Raw genomic sequence first — 19611 nt, forward strand, 5'->3', positions numbered from 1 at the left:
TAAATAAAATCATTAAAAAAATAAATAAAAAATGTGTGCTAGCCAAGCCACCATCTGACGACCAGATGCAACTAAAACACATTGACCTAATTTATGCACATACACGTCACATGTACAAATAACGTTTTATTATTTCTTTTCTTATTTTTTGTTTGATTTAATTAGTTTAGCTCAAACCTTTTAAACCGAATATTATTAGTTTAACTAATTAATCATACAGCCAGCCTTGATGATTAATATGACAGCTGGTTTACTCATCTGCGAGTATATATGCAGGTGGCGTGCGTCAAATGTGAAGAACTGTATATATTAGGAGATATGTACATATATAAAATAGATTAATTTTTAGGCACTTTGTTGGTTTTATTTAGTTGACCAAGACAAAATCTATGATGCTTGTGTACTTTTTGTCCAATTTCACAGGATACACTACTAGAAAGCAGCATTGCAAAATGCAAATTAGCACATGAACATTCCATTAAGGAACAGCGGGGATACTTCTCTCATATCAATGAGTGTTGTCCGATACAATTTTAAGCTTAAAGTCCGAACAGCTTGCCGCAGAGCGACACCACTTATTAGAGAAGTTTACACGGCTCAATAGCACAACTAAATATTGGGTTGCCCAAAAAGTAATTGCGGTTTTTTCATATAGTCAGCGTTGACAAATTTTTTCACAGCTTGTGACTCTGTAATTGCATTTTTTCTTCTGTCAGTTATCAGCTGTTACTTTTAGCTTGCTTTAGAAAAAAGTGTAAAAAAGTATATTTGATTAAAGTTCATTCTAAGTTTTATTAAAAATGCATTTACTTTCTTTTAAAATATCCGCAATTACTTTTTGGGCAACCCAATACCTCACAAGTGTCGCCAGCACTAGAAGCGGAAACGTCCTTTGAAATTTTTTTCTGATATTATAGCAGGGATTTGTACTCAGGCGTTCAGCGTCAGAGGCAGACATGGTAACCTCTGAACTATGGTGGCCCCCTTATAGAAAGCAGCATTACTTGTGGAAAACAAAATCTGGATAGACCTCCATAAACGTTCCAATTGTCAAAATCCATCAAGACGAGTTAAGTCTGAAGTCAGTATGCTTCATTGTGATAAGCTATCCATAGTAGAAGTAGGTTGAAAAGAGGGTGCGGATATTAATCCGCCACATGCCACTATGGACATATACCTAACCCAATAATCGGCTTGTTGTGCGCTTTAAAAACTAAAAAATAACCTCGGAAAAAATAATTATAAATTAGGAATTCCGTGCTACTTACAAAATCCTTAATTGTTTTCCATACCACGACCCTAAGTTGGTTCATGTCTGGTTTTATGTCCCAACCTAAGAACCGGTGCCTTTTAGCCACGAAAGCCGGGCAATGTCATATGAAATGCTCCAACGCCTCATCTTCCTTCCCACATGCCCTACACATGCTGTCACATAAGTGAGCTCGCAGTCCTATGTGTCCTGTTATGATACCGAAAGCACAACTGACCTTCTTATTTCCTTCCAGTAATAGCCTCGCCTTCTCACAATCTGGATCGCCTCATAGGATTTTCGCCATCCTACTGACCGTTTTGCTATTGCACAGTGTTACAGGCGCGTTCGTAATCCACGCCCATAATTTGGAATGCGTCGAGCCGAAAGGCTTTGGGGTAACCAAGTTTATTGACGGCAGTCCTATGACCTTCACAGTCAAATCGTCTGCTTTTATTCTCCCTTACTCCGCTATGCCCCAGCACACAAAGGATGCGGATTGTGGCATCCTCAGAAAATGCGTTAATCTTGTTCTTACACTCCAAGACTGTTCGTTCGGAGATAACAAATCCCTGCATATTACTCATAGGGAGATCTAGGACCTCCCTTCTGTTAAAAACTTCAAATGTGGCGTCGGCCACATTTCTCTCTGTACTCCCTCAAAGGTTGCGATGAGCGTTAGCGTTGCATCCGAATAGTAAATCCTTACAGTATCGAATGAGGTACCTAACCACCATAGGAGGAGGAGCCTGCTCATTATCATGTGGAAAGGAAGGGAACAAATTGGTTAAAATAAAAACATTTCAGGTTCTTGTCTTATCTTTCTTATTGATGTTATCATAGTTGGTGTCTTCGAGCCCCATGATTCTGTCCCCATTGTTCCACGGTTCTTGAATCAATGCCACATCTTTCACGTTGCTGTTCAAATGGAGGATAAGATTATAAGTGGCCGCTACACAGTGGTGGAAATTTATCTGAATCACATTAATTATCCGGTACTTACTAGTGGTCCTACTTCTATCCTCCATATCAGCAATGGTCCTTGCGAAGGAGCTTGTAAACCCTACGTTTATGCGGTAGCTATTTAACTCCAGTTTCTTCATAGTATCTTCATTGTCCGCAATAATTACACTCCTTCCGTTTTTCGAGGCGGGGATCCTTTCGCAAAATCTGCCATTTTGATGAGGGTTAGTTCTTGCCTTCAGCCGTTTAATATCGGGCCAGTAATAAAAACTCTTATTCTGGCCTCTCTTGGCAACTCTTTTTCTGGCATAAACCTTAGCTTAGCACCATCCAGTACGCCCATGCCAGCCACGCAGCCTCTAAGCCACTCCAGGATATCCACTGTTGTGCAGGCCAATATTTTAAAAAAGCTCCTTGTGGCAATATTACCAAAAAAAGGGCATCTCTTTAGCGTCGTTCCTCACTCATTCTGATACGGCGAATACGAATTTGCTTTCCACCATCTTCCATTATTCCTCGGTAATCATCATATCGAGGCCACCGTAGTGTAGAAGTTAGCATGTCTGTCTATGACGCTGAAGGGGTCTTCCGGTTGCTGAAAGGGATTGGCTTCCTGATCCGGATCTGGCGAATGGGGATGTTAGGCGGCTTAAGGCACATCTTTTGGAGTGCCTTTATGATAGGTGGAGGACACGTTGGACTGACAGTGACAATGGATGGGTTACGACGTTGGTATTGGGCAAACCCGATTTTGGCTTTGGCCTGAGTCTTGGGTTTTTACTGACGGGACATGGCTCTCTCAATGCATTTATGCATAGGAGGGGTCTGGCGACGACTGCAGGTTGTCTTGCCTGCGGGGGTGTGGTTGAGGACGTGGTGCACTTACTGACTGAGTGCCCGTACTATTCGGACATCAGGGACTTAGGTGCCATGGGTATATCCTAAGCAGAGCGGTTGTGGGATTTGAGCAGGGCCTTGTTGGACTCTGGGACGTTTGCGAGGTTGGCCACCTTTGCGAGGGCGGTGTTTGATAGGAGGAGGATGTTAGGTGGGCGTTGATAGGCCTCTGGCGAGGTCGTCCGATGGTTTGGCTCTTGATGTTTGTCCGCTTTTGTGTGCTCGTCCGTAGTGGGAAATGTCTGTTTTTGTCCGTTCGTTCTGTCCGTCATGTCCGTAAAGGGAATTGTCTGCTTTTGTCCCTATAGGGTTCTCGTCCGTATTTACGTGTTTGGGTATTTTGCCCGTTTTTACGTCCGTTCTGGTTTTAGTCCGTTTTGTTGGCGACTATGTTTTTGATCTTGGTGGTGGTGGGGGTTTTGGGGGATGGGGGATTTTGGAGAAATGGCTTTGGCCGTTTTCCTTTCAGGTGACCAGTCCGGAACCGTTTGGGATTCAACTGGTTGTATCTTCGGCTACGAGGTCTGACCGGAGTCCTTAATCTGGTACCACGGGAGTCGGGGGCCCCTGAAATTTCGATTCCAGCCCGACTATGGTGAGGCCCCAGTGGGGAGTAACGTGGTGGTTGTGGTTTGGACCCAAATCGCGGGTAGAACGCCAGCTCGATGTGAAATTGCATTGCAACCGGGTGCCGTAACCCATAGACCCTTACCAAGCGGGAGAACACGTCCGGACAACGTGAACTCGAACTGGTACCCATGCATAGCTTAGGCTATATGTGGGGGCGTTGGTGGACGCAATATATTCACCCGGGGTTAAGAGCCCTGCAGGATTAGGCCAACGCGGCAGGTGCCTGCATTGTATACCACTAGGACTTGTCTATGACGCTGAACGCTCGAATCCTGGCGAGACTATCAGAATATCCCCTCCTAATTCTGGCAACATTTGAGAGGTACTATGCCATGGAAAAACTTCTATACAAAGAGGTGTCGCACTGCGGCACGCCGTTCGAACTGGGCTAAAAAAAAGGAGGTTCCTTATCATTGAGGTTAAAGTTGATATGTGAGAAGTTTGCCCCTGTCCCTTAGTGGATTGCTCATGGGCAAAATTTGCAATTTGCAAGCCTCCTATCTGGTTTCTACTCATTTACAAAGGCCATAATTGTGGACATTGGGTTTCAGGTCAATTTTCGGTTTCTTGAATGCGGTGTCATTAGCTGAAAATGTGTCGCTCGTGCTAACCCGCTGGGAGCATACTGCTTTCTCGGATTCAAGGCCTAGTGCATAAGGACAACTTTGTAGTCGTAATGTGATTTTATACCTGTGAGCCAATCTTTGTAACATACATGTCGTCTGAGAGCACATCGCATTTTTGAAAACTAACTTTGTGTTGTTAAATATTGGGTTGCCCAAAAAGTAATTGTCGGTAATATAGTAGTAATATAGTCGGCGTTGACAAATTTTTTCAACGGCTTGTGACTCTGTAATTGCATTCTTTCTTCTGTCAGTTATCAGCTGTTACTTTTAGCTTGCTTTAGAAAAAAAGTGCGCGAAATCTTGTTTACATTTGTTTGTTTGGCGTCAATTTTAATATGGGTACCACAAGTATTGAAAGAAATTCATTTAGCAAACCGAATCAACGCTTATGATATGCACCTTAAACGCAATGAATTCGATCCGTTTTTAAAACGAATCATAACTGGAGATGAAAAATGGATTGTTTACAACAACGTTAGTCGAAAACGATCATGGTCCAAGCATGGTGAACCAGCTCAAACCACTTCAAAGGCTGATATCCACCAAAAGAAGGTTATGCTGTCTGTTTGGTGGGATTGGAAGGGTGTGGTATATTTTGAGCTGCTTCCGAGGAACCAAACGATTAATTCGGATGTTTACTGTCAACAACTGGACAAATTGAATACAGATATCAAGGAGAAGCGACCAGAATTGGTCAATCGTAAAGGTGTCATATTCCACCAGGACAACGCTAGACCGCACACATCTTTGGTTACTCGCCAAAAACTGAGTGAGCTTGGCTGGGAACTTTTGATGCATCCACCATATAGCCCATTTATTTCGATCTTTGCAGAACTCCTTAAATGGTAAAACTTTCGGCAATGATGAGGCTATAAAATCGCACTTGGTTCAGTTTTTTGCAGATAAAGCCCAGAAGTTCTATGAGTGTGGAATACTAAATTTGCCAGGAAGATGGCAAAAGGTTATCGAACAAAATGGCAATTATATATTTGATTAAAGTTCATTCTTAGTTTTATTAAAAATGCATTTACTTTCTTTTAAAAAATCCGCAATTACTTTTTAGGCAACCCAATAAAAGATATAATTAGTTTTAATAGTTGTCAGCCAATTTATTATCTATCTCGGCAATAAAGGGAGGCAAATTTTTTCCACCGTTCTATAAAAATTATACATTGGGGTAGGCTCTATCTCCACTATGTAAATACACACACACACCCATCAGTCCATAGTTATACTGAAATTAAACAGAACAAGGGGATTTTGCAGCTTATATAGCACAATAAAAAAAATCGTTTATATCAATGTCATAAATTTTCTTGTCAATAAACACTTTATTATCGCTCAGGTATTACCACATTTTGACAAGTCATTCGCATTATATATATTTTATTTTTTTTTTGCTCTTTTAGATAGTCAACTGTACAAAGAACATTGGCCCGATTTGGGGGGGTCAATAAAGGATAGCCTTCATAATGGCTGTCGACTTACAACAATAACAAAAAAATTTCCCATTATCACATGGCTACCGAAATATGAGACCTCATATCTTTTGCAAGATTTTATAGCCGGATTTACAGTGGGCCTTACCACCATACCTCAAGCAATTGCCTATGGTGTGGTTGCTGGTCTGGAGCCACAATATGGTCTTTACTCAGCATTTATGGGATGTTTTACCTACATTATATTTGGTTCGTGCAAAGATGTTACCATAGGTAAGTTGATCATAAATTCCTAATAGATGATTTCAGCTGATCTTGTTGAAAATGAAATTAAATTCTTGTAGCCACAACAGCCATTATGGCTCTTATGGTCCATCCATATGCTATTCAAAGTCCGGACTATGCTGCTCTTATTTGTTTCCTGGCTGGCTGCTTGATTCTCCTAATGGGTCTTTTAAATCTTGGAGTTCTTGTGCGTTTCATATCGATACCAGTTATAACAGGTTGGTTGAATTATTTATTAAACAAATTGAGAAATTGCTGAATTTGTATCACATTTTCCCGTTTAGGTTTTACAATTGCTGCCGCTACAACTATTGGTAGTGCCCAGATTAATAATCTTTTTGGAATGGCTAGTAAGTATCCAATAGTCGAAGTTTAGGTAAAAGTTGAATTGGTAGCCTACCATAAAGTTCAGAAGCGAGAAGAAGTTCGGATTGGAAAGTAAAAAAGGGGCAAGTCCATAGATTAGACCTAGAGATCAGGGAAAGTAAGTGAAGAAGAGGATAGGGATCAAGCGCCGGTATTTCCATATTTATATACCCTCCTAAGTGTATAGCCATCCATGCTTATAGCGCCAGCATTCGAAATATCACGTCTTGCCTAAAATGATAGAAAAAAGTCTGCTGATTATAGCAAACAATGACAGCTGACTTTTCATAGTTTTGCTGCTATTTGAGTACTAGATCTGCTGTTTTAGCTAAATATTTGAAACTTCGAAATATCAGGCAGCTTGCTGGGAGGTCTGTTATTTGATGAAAATGTCTTCTGCTCCATTTATGGGCCATATTTGCGCAGATTTCACTAGTTTATGGACATATTAGATTAATTACTCTATTTTATTACAACTACAAGTCACGTATGCTCTAATAGCAGATTCATTTGTTTGCTACCATTGAATGTATGATTTTTCGGTTAAGCAACAGTATGCGTACTTCAGCACATTCATTTGTGCTTAAACGGCAGATTTTGTTAGTTAAAATAGCGGAGCGAAAAGTTTGCTAACACAGCAAAACGAAAACAAACAATGTTCGTTGAGTTTATCTTTCAGAGATATGTTTTCAAGAAATCCCAGAGTGCAAAACAACTGCCTCCTCAATGTGAAGAGTTTGTGTCCCTTCAGACCTGAATATAAACAAAACAAGTGCTCGATGATGATGATCCTAATGCTGGATTCCCAAGTGCACCACACAGTGCTCGGTTATAATTTCTGTCATAAATCTAACTGACCTATTGTCGAAAGCAAGGAATTTTTTAGTTATTCTCTTCTCGAGGATAGTGCTGGTTGAGTTCTGGTAAACCATCATCCATGTATACATAGATTCCCACCTAACCGCCGACCCCAAGGCAAGGCTGTCCTTTGAGCTTTAAGTCTATTTAAAGAATTTTCACCTCACTGTTTCCAAACTTAAGGGGCGCTATGCTGCCACTTGCTGTTAGCATAGCGCCATTAACTTCTAATGTTAATGACGCAGATCTTTGCCTTAAAGATCGTCATTCGTATGATAGTCTCAGCGATATAGCAATGACAAATGTTTTGAAGTAGACTCTAATTCCCGCAGCCGTCTGCATCTTGGAGTTATCAGTGAAGATCGAGCTTTTATCATCGTTAAACATAGCATATGACGAGTCCGCTCTGAGGCGAAAACGAATCCGGAAGTTGCTAGTTTCAAACGGTCTTAGTGCCATATAGTCGAAACCATTCTCAGCACCTGTATTCTCCACATCAGTAGGCTACATATTCCAAATCTGCCGGCTGTGTGGACATAAAGGTCTAGTGATTCCCATAAAGACCACTCTTTAAATCTTCTTTAACACCCTAGTACGAGTCCTCGTATCCAGATCCTTCCATCGTACCAGTTCCCCATATTTGTATGCCTCACAACCCCCGTATACATCCAGTAATTCATCGTTGTGTTAACTCCCTATGGTTTATTTCCTCCGAATCCGAAAATCGAAGACAATGTTCAGGTATTTCGACATTTACAGAGTGATCATGTGCAGAAACAAGACAACATTTATGTATTTTTCAGTAAAAAGCTTCAGTTCCAACTTCTTTGAGATCGTTCTCAACTTATTCCTCGAAGCCTATGCCTTCTGTATCCTCAGTTATGTTTCTGACAACATCAATAGACTGCATATTCAGCGTCGGAATTGAGGCAGTCCACTCTTTGAAGCTTCGCCTCGTACAAAACTCCTGCCTTCAACTGCAATGACCCTATGCACACAGTAAATCATCTTCGGGTTAACTCCCCTCTTCATACCGCACATCCTTCTGCAGGGGTAGAGGCGCTGTGCGGCCTTACTTCTTCTTTCTCGAAATTCTTTTTCTAGAACAATTTCGCATCGAGGATTAGGTCCAGGTATTGACTGCAAAGTTATCCTATCCGGAGAAGGGAGTCTAGGTTAGGTTGAAAAGAGGGTGGGGATATTAATCCGCCCCATGCCACTGAGGGCATACACCTAGGCCAGTAATCGGTTTGTTGTGTATGTCCATAGTGGGTGAGTCTAAATTCCGAAATCTTATGTCTTCAATTGAAAAGCCCCAGGCCCATCTTCTTTTGGTTCGTTCTCAACTTATTTCTTGTAGCCCACCCCGCCAGTCTCCTCATATTGTGCATCGTTTTCAAACCTGCATTCGATGAGAACCGGAATTCTTCCATCGCATACCACTTTTTGGGCCCTCTCGAACTTCCTGGTACAAATCTTCCTGCCTTCCACTATACCCCATATTTCAGCATTTGTCGCACAATCTTCCTACCGAACATCCTCTTGCTGGACTACAAAGTACATGGACCTTACTACTTCTTCGCTTCGAATTCCTTTTCTAATAAATTTCAAATCGATGACTACTCCCAGGTGTTTTGCCTCGTTCGGCTACGGAGATTAAACTCCGGTGGTTTAAGTTCAATTTGTAATTTCGATTCGTTTATTCGATTAATTCGATTATTTTGTATGTCGGCAACCCTAATTGTTTATTTATTCATTTCATGCAATGCGAAGCCATCAGGCCTATAAATAATCACACTATGCATAAGACGTACTTTTTCTAACATAAGTTAAAAAACTACTCAATGTTCGCTGCATTCTCGGTGAAATCTATGCTCCTTTGTCAACATTGTCGGATTTTTTGCATAGATTTCAACGAGTGATTAGTGCTTTTTTATTCGTTGTTGCCTCCACCTTTCTCCATCTTGAAGTTTGTAATTACTCGTTCTTGGATTTCGTGATCGCTTGGATCACCCCCAATTAATTACATATCGTTGTAATTTGGATTTAAGGTATACTTGTTACCAATATTGAAACCCCTTTATAAAAAGCTTACGGCTGCCTCCATTTGAAATTTACAACCAACTAACCAACTTGCATTTCATTTATTTATATTTTTGGTTTTCGTTTTTACCGCTTACGGCGAACATCGGTATCTGTTATTTTCTGCTTGGGTAAGTTCTCAACCCATTGCTCACGGGTTTTTCATCCACGGCTTGGCCAAAATCTTGATCCGCGGTGTCTAGTTGGCAGAACAATAAATCCATTTTTCTATAATTTATCGTTCAATGTTGTTGGACGAAAAGTATTCAGTTTTGAGATTTGGTTGTGTGTGCATTACAGTTAGAAACATAACACACACATACAAAGAAAAATTGCGCGAACTATTGTAGTAACATACTCAAATTCAGAGTTGCACTAGTCGATTTTGAAGATAGTGCACTCATTTTTTGTTGTTGCAGTTGTCCAACAACAAAAAATGAGTGCACTATTCTACCTGTAAATGAATATATCTTGGCTCTCCCAATTTTTTTTTCTGAAATCGGCTGCTCAATTTAAGTCGCACGAGCCGATGGAAACGACGGCGTTGCAGTTGATGCTATTCGAATTCGTTCACTGGTCTTAATTTTGGTTATAAGATTCGTATCCAACCCTAAATCCCTTTCACTTGTGTTCCATACAGCCATAATCGTTCTACATGGCCGTTTATGGGATTTTGGGGGTGGAGCATTCGAACGTTCGGCTAGTGGAACCAATATTCTGTCATAGCCAATTAAAGTAAGTTTTTAGGTAACATTTAGATTATAAACAAAAGAGAAGAGGGATGCTGGGGGTATGCTGGGAGGTATGCTGAAAATGTGTATGCTGCAATGCACTCATTGAAAGGTTACTCTTTGGCAAACGAAGATTGCGGGGTTTTTGGCCTTGTTTGTGGTGCTGATGCTAGATGTCCTTTTTGAGTTAGAGATATTGTCGGTTGGTGGTTTACATTTCTTACTGCGCTCGAAGAAAGGTACCCTGATATGATTCAATTTTCGTCTCAAAAACGAAAATGTTTATAAAAGAAATTTACCTTAAAAATTCAGAGTGATTCGGATTGAGATTAATGTTGTGTTCTTATTCACTCGATCTTCTTTTATTCATGAATCCTTCTTCCTTTTTTAGCACCCTCTAATGACTTGGTGCCTGCGTGGAAACACTTCTTTACACATTTGAATGCTATAGGATGGTACGATGCAGCATTGGGAGTATCTTCCTTAATATTTTTATTCCTTATGAAGGTAAATTACTTTTTTAGATATTCTTTTATGATTTGACCTTATATTTCTTCTGGTTTTTAGAAAACCAAAGATATACCTTTTGGAAACCGCATAATGTGGAAATATGTATCACTCTCTCGGAATGCCTTAACTGTGATAATTGGAACGTCCTTAGCATTTGGTCTAAGTCGAGATGGTGTACAACCGTTTAGAGTTACAGGAAACATAACAGCTGGTCTACCTCCCTTCCGCCCACCACCTTTCAGTACAAATGTTAATGGCACCGATGTGAGCTTCTCGGAAATGATACACACTGTGGGAGCCTCTTTGGCATCAATACCAATGGTGGCTATATTGGAAGTGGTGGCAATAGCAAAGGCATTTTGTAAGTACATATGTACAACAAGATTAAGTTTGAATAATACAATCACGCAGGATTAAATTGTGGAGGGAAATCAAATTTTAACGAAATCTCACTCTTGTTTCAGCTAAAGGTAAAATTGTCAATGCCTCTCAGGAGATGATCGCATTGGGTATGTGCAACATCATGGGAAGTTTTGTCTCTTCAATGCCCGTCACAGGATCGTTTACGCGGACTGCAGTCAATAATGCTAGCGGTGTGAAGACCCCTTTAGGTGGAGCGGTCACTGGAGCTTTGGTTCTTATGGCTTTGGCATTTCTGACTAAAACTTTTTACTTCATTCCCAAGTGCACTTTGGCCTCGATTATAATAGCGGCTATGGTGTCATTGGTGGAATTGGATAAAGTAAGGGATACATGGAAAGCAAAAAGTGAGTAAATAATTTAAAAAAAGTGGAAATCATATTAAACTTAAATTGTTAATAATTTTAGAAAAAGATCTCTTCCCCTTTGTGGCCACTTTGATACCTGCCATGTTCTGGAGTTTGGAATATGGTATTTTGTGTGGCATTATGGCCAATATCTCGTATATCCTCTATAGTAGTGCCAAACCTCAAATTTGGTTGAATAATGAAAAGGTTGAGTAAATACCATAAATGTATTGATTTTATAACGATTTCCAATTTGCGTTTTTCTTTTTTAGATTTTAGAGCGTGAGGTTGGCTTGGTCGATGTAAAACAAAAACTGGATTTTGCTTCAGCCGAATATCTTAAGGAGAAAGTTGTGAAATTTGTAAATCTTAATGTCAGAGGCTCTAGGAATTTGGTTGTTATCAAAGGTCAAGAAATTAATTCCATTGACTATACGGTGGCTATGGTAAGATAAATCAAACCAGTCGGACAGTGCCGGCTTTAAAATACCCTATACCTAGCCTATAAGTACAAAGTGGGAGCCATAACTAATTCTTAACCAATTTTAATGGTACTCGGCGGATGCTTTCAGATGGGTTATTAAACAATCCTTACCAAATTGCGAGCAATTATGTTCAGACTGTAATAACTACGGTTGACAAATTACAACATTATTGCAAATTACCCAAAATCTGACGAACATATATATGGGAGCTATATCTAAATCTGAACCGATTTTTATGAAATTTACCGGTAATGTCGAGAGTCGAAAAAAAATCCCTCCTGCCAAATTTCAAGGCAATCGGTTTACAAATGAGCACTTTATTGCAATATTTCTCAAATCAGACGAACGTATGTATGGGAGCTTTATCTAAATCTGAACCGATTTCGAGCTCCTGTAGGTGAGCTCTGTCTTTGATATTGTGGTAGTCGTCGAGGAAAGCGTTGTGCAAAATTTTGGGAAGATTGGTCATTAAATGCGCTTGCTCTAGGAGTGAAGAGATAATCCTCCCATCCAAATTTTAGGGTTAACAAATGACCACATTATTGCAATATTAGTCCAAATCGGACGAATATATATATGGGAGCTATATCCAAATCTGAACCGTCTCTGGGACGAAAAATATGCGATCGGACGAAAATTGCGACCTGTACTTTGCACACAAATTAACATGGACAGACAGGCGGACACACAAATTGACAGACAGACGGGCACACAAATAGACAGACAGAAAGACGGATATAGCTAAATCTAATCCGAAAGTGATTCTGAGTCGACCGGTATAATTATCAATGGGTCTAGCTCTCTTCCTTCTGCGTGTTACACACAAATGCACTAAGTTGTAATACTCTGTACCAAAGTAGGGTATAACAATTAAAAGCGTGCTAAGTTCGTCCGGACCGAATATTGGGAACCCACCACCATGGATACAGCTATACATTTATACAAAAATTAAAGCTTCTAGGAACCGAACAAGGATGATCGAGAAACTGGTTTTTATGCGAACTATATCAGTTTATACACTGTTTTGGACTCTAATTGCGGCTTATAAGGGCTCAAGAAGTCAAATCGGAAAATCGGTTTATATGGGAGCTATATCTTAATCCGAACCGATATGACCCATTTGCAATCCCCAACGACCAACATCAAACCCGCCACAGGATAGTTGTGAGCATTACACAGGCTGGAACATTTAGCTCCAATTTGTGTAGCATTCATTGCTGCGACGACACAGCAATGTGCAATGCTACATACGGAGTAGCTGCAACTGCAGTCGAGCATAATCAGTGGTATCTAGCGGAGAGCCTCAGTGAGAGGTCGGGCGGACCGGCTCTTGCCCAAATACTGAGTGCCTATAATGCTCGATATGACAAGGCGAGTTATTGGCGCCTTTAAACAACCAATGGCCAGTTTGGACCGGAACGAGCTTGCTCACCTACAGGAGCTTGACAAGGTTCGCCACCTCCACAAGAAAATTTGGCTACAAAAACAACAACAATAACTTTTCATCAATAGTAAGTATCTGAGCAAAATTTCAAGCAACTAGCTTTACGCGTTCGAGCACTATCGTGATTTCGACAGACGGACATGATCTTAGATCAATATTTCGAGGTATTACAAACGGAATGACTAGATTAGTATACCCCCATAATATGGTGGTGGGTAAAAAATCTAATAGGTCGACTATGAATTGCAATCCTAAGCCGCGATTTACAGAACGCGTCCACAGGTTGTGGATAGTGGAATGTTGCTGCAACGGCAGTCGCGGACAATTAGCGGTATCGAACTGAGAGTCTCAGTGAGATGTCGAGCGGTACCGGCTTTCGCACAAATACTAAGTGCCTATTATTCTCGATATGACAAGGTGAGTTAATGGCGCTTTTAAATAACCAGTGACCACACTGTTCCCGCTGCGATCGGTCCTTTGGATCGCCACCTCCACATGAATATGTGGCTACAACAACAACAACTCTACAGTCTTCAAAAATTTAAATATTGAGTTGAAATTTGGCACAGGTACGTTTTTTTTGCTGTACGCAGGTTAAGCTTTTGAACGGGCCAAATCGGACCATATTGGGATATAGCTGTCATATGCACCGATCTGCCGATAAAGGGTCCGTGGCTCATAAAAACTTTATTACACGAATTCGTTGAAATTTGAACCATTGATTTGTTTTAAGACGCCCTACATACGACCAAAATATGGTTTAGATCGGAATATATTTAGATATAGCTGGCATATAAAACGATCTGCCGTTTAAAGTTTTGACGCCCATAAAAGCTTTATTTATTACCCGATTTCGTTGAAATTTAAAACAGTGAGTTTTTTTAAGTCTCCCGACATCTGTCCAAATATGAATCAAATCGGCCTTTATTTAGATGTAGTTGCCATATAGACCGATCTGCCTATAAAGGGTCTGAGGCCCATAAAACCTTTATTTATTACCCGATTTCGCTGAAATTTAAAATAATGACTCTTTTAAGCCTCCCAACATCGGATCCAAATATGGTTCAGATCAGACTTTATTGAGATATATCTGCCATATAGACCGATCTGCCGATAAAGGGTCTGAAGCCCATAAAACCTTTATATAATACCCGATTTCGTTGAAATTTGAAAAATTGAATTGTTTTAAGACTCCCGACATCCGACCCAAATATGGTTCCGATCGGACTATATTTAGGTATAGCTGCCATATAGATCGATCTGCAGGTTAAGGGTCTGAAGACCATAAAAGCTTTATATATTACCCGATTTCGCTGAAATTTAAAAAAAATTGAGTTGTTTTAATACTCCCGACATCCGACCCAAATATGGTTCTGATCAGACGATATTTATATATAGCTGTCATGTAGATGGATCTCCCGATTTAGGGTCTGAAACCTATAAAATCTGCATTTATTATCCAATTATCCGCTGAAATTTTAAACAGTGAATAGTTTTAAGCCTCTCGACATCCGACCAAAATATGGTTCAGATAGGACTTTATTTAGATATAGCTGCCATATAGACCGAACCGGCAATAAAGTGTCAGGAGCCCAGAAAACCATTACATATTACCCGATTTTGCTGAAATTTAAAACAATAGGTTCCAGCAAAGAAGTCTTTTGAAGGCAAACACGGTGGTACACGCAAACCGGGAAGACTAAAAGCCCGATGGAAAGATCAGGTTGTGGGAGACACCTTGAAACTTGGTGTCAGAGATTTTAGAATGAAAGCAGAAGATCGAGGCGCTTGGAACGCTATTCTACGTACGGCTAGTGGAACAAATATTCTGTCATAGCCAATTAAAGTAAAGTTCTTTTAAGACTCCGGACATTCAATCCAAATATGGTCCAGATCGGACTATATTAAGATATAGTTGCCATATAGACCGATCTGCCGATAAAGGGTCTAAAGCCCATCAATCCTTTATTTATTACCCAATTTCGCTGAGATTTATTTTATTTATTTATTCATTCAGGACATGTAACGAAAAGCCACAACTTTCGACCCAAATATGTTTCAGATAGGTCTATATTTAGATATAACTACCATATAGACCGATCTTCCGATTTAGGGGTTTAGTACCATAAAAAGCGGATTTAATGCCCGATATCGCTGAAACTGTTACTTGTTTATTAGTTCTCGAGTTCTTGAGTTTATAAAATATGATCGAGACCAGCTCCTGTTTAGATATAACTATGGGTATGGTAGTGGAATTATAATAAAAAAGGATGATTAATATATCCATGGTGGTTGGTATTCAAAATACGGCACGGCCGAACTTAACACTTTTTTACTTGTTTTTAATTTTTTTCAAATTTTTTTTTTTAATTTTCTTCCATAGAATTTAATATCTCTTCGAGAAGACTTGAAAATATTAAACTGTGATCTAATCTGCTGGAATTGGAATGTGTCCTCAGCGGGTGTGGTCTGTCGATTGGACAATCAAATGCGCGATATGTTTAGATTTGAAAAATCTTTGGAAGAAGTTGTCCATGAATATCTTCAGACACATTCCAATACCTCATCTGAGAATAGTTTGTACACTTTAGCATAAGTTCCTACTGCCACCAGCGCAAAATGTTATTATATGTACTTACAATATACATATGTATGTAAAATACAAACTAGTTGTGATTAATTATTGTAATTCAATTTAGAAAATAGTTTTCTGAATGTCTTTCCATAGGCTAATGGAATGTATTGTGATTTTATCAGTGAATGCTCTATGCAATCATTTTATTCATTAAAAAGTATATAATTTTATAAAATAAAACTTAAACAAAGCAAAATAAAACAAGTAAAAGCGTGTTAAGTTCGTCTGGGCCGATTCTTTTTGGGAAGCAACCACCATGGATTGTGTTAAAAATTTACACAAAATAAATTTAGTTAAGGGGCATAATTTGAATCAACGTGCCAAATTTCTGCTAAACCAGCTTCTAGGAACCGAACAAGAATAATCGAAAGATCGGTTTATATGATAGCTATTTGAGGTTATCGACCGAATTGGACGGCACTTGGTTGGCACAGTTGTTGGAAGTCGTAACAGAACACAAAGTACAAAATTTTTGCCAAATCGGGCAAAAATTGCGTCTTCGGGTGGCTTAGGATTTAAAATCGGGAGATCGGTTTATGTGCGAGCTATAAAAGGCTATACAGCGATTTAAACCGTACATGGCACATTTGTTGGAACTTGTAGCAAAACGCTTGGTGCAAAATTTTAGCCGAATCGACGAAAAATTGCTTTGTCGATTCGGCTAGACCGACTCAGAATCTCAACAACATCAAGAATATATACACTTTATGGGGTCACAGATCAATATTTCGAGGTGTTACAAATGGAATCACTAAATTATTATACCACCCAAATAGAATTTACCTGGTAAATTAAGTAAATACCTGTGCATTTACCCATTTATGCCCAAAAGCTGGGTGTTTATAATTTTGCAGATATCTTGGGTATAGAAACATTTTCCAAATAATTTTTCATGATTTCGTATTCGTTGTATATAAACCTGACCTTCTGAACTCATAAAATCGGATTTTAGTTATATATAGCCGCTATATAAACCGATCTCCAGACTTAAAATCTTGAGGCAATAATTGGTGATTTTCCATCCGATTTCGATGAAATTTGGCACAAACAGTTCTGGTACACCCCTACCCATTTTTGTGAAGTGTGGTTCAGACCATAGACCGACCACCCGATCTCCCCATATAGGGTATTGAGGCCATAAAAGATCCATTTATTACCCGAATTCGATGAAGTTTGGCACAATGTGTTCTGGTAGACTCATACCTATTTCCTTCAAATGTGTTCCAGATCGGACCATATATGGATATCTTATACATAAAATTCAATTTGTGTTTATTTGTCCGTTTGTTTGTTTATTCAGTATAGGCTCAAAACGGCTGAACCGACTTTTGATATCGGGAGGGGGCGGACCCTCCCCCTTACCCTAAAAGTACTACCAAAAAATAAAAGTAGATCGATCGGGACAATATGGTATTCAAATGAAAGGTATTCAAGAGTAGAATAAAAATTTCATTATAAAAGTTGGGTCCAAGTACCTGGGGGCCACCCCAGCCCCAAAACCCCTTAAAATAGGTTTATTTGGACTCAAATGAAAGCTATTCGGGAGTAGATTACGAATATGGTCAGGAAGTAGGAATAGGCTTTATATTTTATTGATAACGGAAGGGGGCGGACCCTCCACCTTTACCCCAAAAACACCACCCAAAATCAAAAGTGGACCGATAAGGACAATATGGGTATCAAATGATAAGTATGCGGGAGTAGATAACGTATCAGGCATACAAATTCATGTCGAAGTATAGGGGAGTCACCCTAAGCTAGCGGCTAATTACGGATATATGGGATTCGGTTTGTTTTTGGACTGAAAAACGGCAGAACCGATTTTCTCGAAATTTTCGCATGTCCGAAAGTGGTCCGATGGGCACAATAAGGGTATCAAATAAAAGGTATTGGAGAACAGAAAACGAATATGCTATTAAAATTTGAATCCAAGTACACAGCGTTCAAGTCTAGGTGGCGCTTTTCCTCCTAAAGATATGTCCTGTCCTGGTCCAATAAATGCAAGATTTTCCTGACCGCTTGTCGCTGTGCTGGCATGGTGGCGTATGCGCGGCTAGTGCCCGCCGGATGGGGTGGTTCTTTGCGCAAGCGTGTCACATGAGCAGGAACAAAAAAGTTTTACATGCCAGGCTTACTATGTAAAAGAAAAGGGATGTTTGGCCCGAAAAAGAAACTACTAACCTAAGATGTCTAAATAAAAATGAGGAAGCACCACACCTACCTTTTGGAAGCCTTCTCGCCTGGTGTTCTGGCGAGGATAATGCCCTCCCTCTGGAGTCGGAGCTCCACCATAGCAACTTTCAAGTCAGTTGCCCCGTACCTACCTCTTCACCTTATCACCCCCTTCCCATCTCCCTCTTCTCAAGATCTACATGATTTCAATAAAATTCATCGTCTTTTCGTAAACGTTACAAACATTTCAGGTAGTTCCTTTATTTATAAAAGATGGTTAATTTATGATGACCACATGAAAAATTCAGAAAAACAAGAGGCATCATCCAAAAATCATAATAAAAAAGGAAACTCGAAACATTAGGTGGGTATGGCTAGCTTCAAACAGATCTAATGGCATCCCATCTCTTCTTTCGGGGCTCCTGCCGCTGAGTAAGTTAGGCCGTGCCCACAATGGCAGCTTACTCCGTCTGTCCGTCTATGTCCGTCCGAATATTGTAAAGTTCAAGGTAAGTAAAAGGGGTATTATAAAAAAATAAAAGGGGTATTTGGAATTAGTTTTCTTATTTCATATCTGATTTTTTTTTCTTTTCTTCTTTTAGGCCTTTACCACGCCCGAAAGGACGGCATCTTCAAAGTACTAGCTTGGAACAAAGATCCCTATGGAGACTTCCTACCTGCCTAGAGAGAGCTCTATCTATTGGGGAAGGGTAAATACCATATAATACTGTGGATGGTATAACAAAAAAAAAATAAGTATCCTAGATGAAAAAAAAAATGCCTTCCTTTTCAAAAACTAATTTCTTTTTTTTCTCTTTTTATTTTTAGATAATCTGTACGTCCGTCCGTCCGAATGTTTAGTGTTAAGTATAACGAGTTAAGGGTCTATGTAAGCCGTCACCTGGAGCACTGCGGTCTGCGAGCGCTTTTGAAGGAGGTCCCACGCTGGTGCAGAGGAGATGAGCCGTTGGCGAGCAGCGTTTTTTTTTATTTACTTTTAATTCAAAATTTTAGTTTAAGCTTTAGTTATTTATTCAGTCTTTTTTTTCCTTTTTTTTGTTAAGTTTATAATTAAGTTTCTTTCTTTAGTTTGAAATTTATTTTCCAATAAGTGTTTTTAATTCAGTTCCTTTTTTTTCACTCTTTAGAGTTAGGTATTAATGTAGTTTTAAGAATAGTTTTTATGGTAATTTTAAGGTTATTTGGTAATTCAGTTTGTAAGATGCTTTTTTTTTTTTAGCTGTTGCAATTTCTTTTTTCTTCAGTAATAAAGGATTCGAAATTTTCTAAATTGGTTTTCCTCTTTGTTTTTTTTTTTATTATTTTTTTTTGTTTCTCCTTTTTTTTTGGAATTCAGTTAATTTTTCTTGTTTGTAATTTAAAATAAAAGTGCCCTTTTCAATTTTGGGCTTCTAGAGGTTTTATCCCACTATGGTATTTTTCTTATGGGTTATCATGCACTTGCTATGCAG

The 19611-nt window shown here is 39.4% G+C and overlaps 1 protein-coding gene and 1 long non-coding RNA gene across 3 annotated transcripts in view; both read left to right on the forward strand.

The window, feature by feature from the left end:
- Positions 1–19611, forward strand: part of LOC106091694 (sodium-independent sulfate anion transporter) — an 80320-nt gene that overhangs the window by 18756 nt on the left and 41953 nt on the right. Inside the window, exons 2-10 of one of the 2 annotated variants that reach the window (XM_013258307.2) lie at positions 5775–6077; positions 6149–6307; positions 6374–6439; positions 10518–10633; positions 10694–10997; positions 11101–11403; positions 11465–11610; positions 11676–11849; positions 15716–15998. In XM_013258307.2, the coding sequence (XP_013113761.2) occupies positions 5775–6077; positions 6149–6307; positions 6374–6439; positions 10518–10633; positions 10694–10997; positions 11101–11403; positions 11465–11610; positions 11676–11849; positions 15716–15928 (1784 nt within the window). In that variant the 3' untranslated portion in view covers positions 15929–15998. Of the gene's footprint in view, positions 1–5774; positions 6078–6148; positions 6308–6373; positions 6440–10517; positions 10634–10693; positions 10998–11100; positions 11404–11464; positions 11611–11675; positions 11850–15715; positions 15999–19611 lie in introns of those variants that run through there. The other variant, XM_013258316.2, reaches the window with a different exon arrangement.
- On the forward strand, positions 17986–19210 carry LOC131998168 (uncharacterized). The gene is made up of 2 exons (XR_009398626.1): positions 17986–18648; positions 18742–19210. It is a non-coding gene; the product is annotated as an uncharacterized LOC131998168 (long non-coding RNA).

The sequence above is a fragment of the Stomoxys calcitrans genome, chromosome 5 (genome assembly GCF_963082655.1).
Source record: "Stomoxys calcitrans chromosome 5, idStoCalc2.1, whole genome shotgun sequence".
Classification (NCBI taxonomy): domain Eukaryota; kingdom Metazoa; phylum Arthropoda; class Insecta; order Diptera; family Muscidae; genus Stomoxys; species Stomoxys calcitrans.